The 632-nt window shown below is 39.9% G+C and overlaps 1 protein-coding gene across 1 annotated transcript in view; it reads left to right on the top strand.

The window, feature by feature from the left end:
- Nucleotides 1-415: 415 nt before the first annotated feature.
- The window catches only part of LOC103736344 (sodium/hydrogen exchanger 10-like), a gene marked incomplete at its 5' end in the record, with an annotated part of 75,345 nt that continues 75,128 nt past the window's right edge, over nucleotides 416-632 (top strand). The window contains one exon of the mRNA XM_008835820.1: nucleotides 416-622. Coding sequence (XP_008834042.1) covers nucleotides 416-622 — 207 coding nt within the window. The remainder of the gene's footprint in view (nucleotides 623-632) is intronic.

Here is a 632-nt window from a genome sequence, read left to right as displayed (position 1 = left end):
TTCCTTCAGATCCAATAGAAAAAGATGTTGCTGATTGTTCTAGTCCACTTTCTATTGCTCTGATAAAATACTAACCAAAACCAACTTGGGGAAGAAAAAGCTCATTTTACTTACATGTCTTGATCGCAGTTCATCACTGAAGGAAACAAAGGGAGGAAGTTAGGACAGGAACCTGGAGGCAGGAGAGATCATGGAGGAACTGCTCACTGGCTTGCTCCTCTGGCCTGTGTTCAGCTTGCTTTCTTATACAACACAGGCCCACCTGCCCAGGGGTGGCACTCTCCACAGTGGGCTGGACCCTCCCACATCACTCAACAATCAAGAAAATGGTCACAGATATGGCCATAGGCCGTCCAAAGGAGGAAATTCCTCAATTGAGATTCCCTACCTAGGTTTGTCAAGTTGACAACTGAAGCTATCTTGCCCACTGACCTACACTTAAAAACTAATTTAAATTACTTTAAAATTATATTTTTGTTTGTTTTATTCACCATTTTTAAAATTTGCTTTAAAATGCTGTTTTTATTTCCTTTATTCACGGTTCAATTTTATTCCCCATTGGGTGTTGATAAATGCCTTGTTCGGCTTTATTTTACTGATAATTGCATAATGTCTTGTGTGGGTAAGCTTTA

Source organism: Nannospalax galili, unplaced genomic scaffold (genome assembly GCF_000622305.1).
Source record: "Nannospalax galili isolate Female #2095 unplaced genomic scaffold, S.galili_v1.0 scaffold338, whole genome shotgun sequence".
Lineage (NCBI taxonomy): Eukaryota > Metazoa > Chordata > Mammalia > Rodentia > Spalacidae > Nannospalax > Nannospalax galili.
This window is presented reverse-complemented; position numbering and strand designations above follow the sequence as displayed.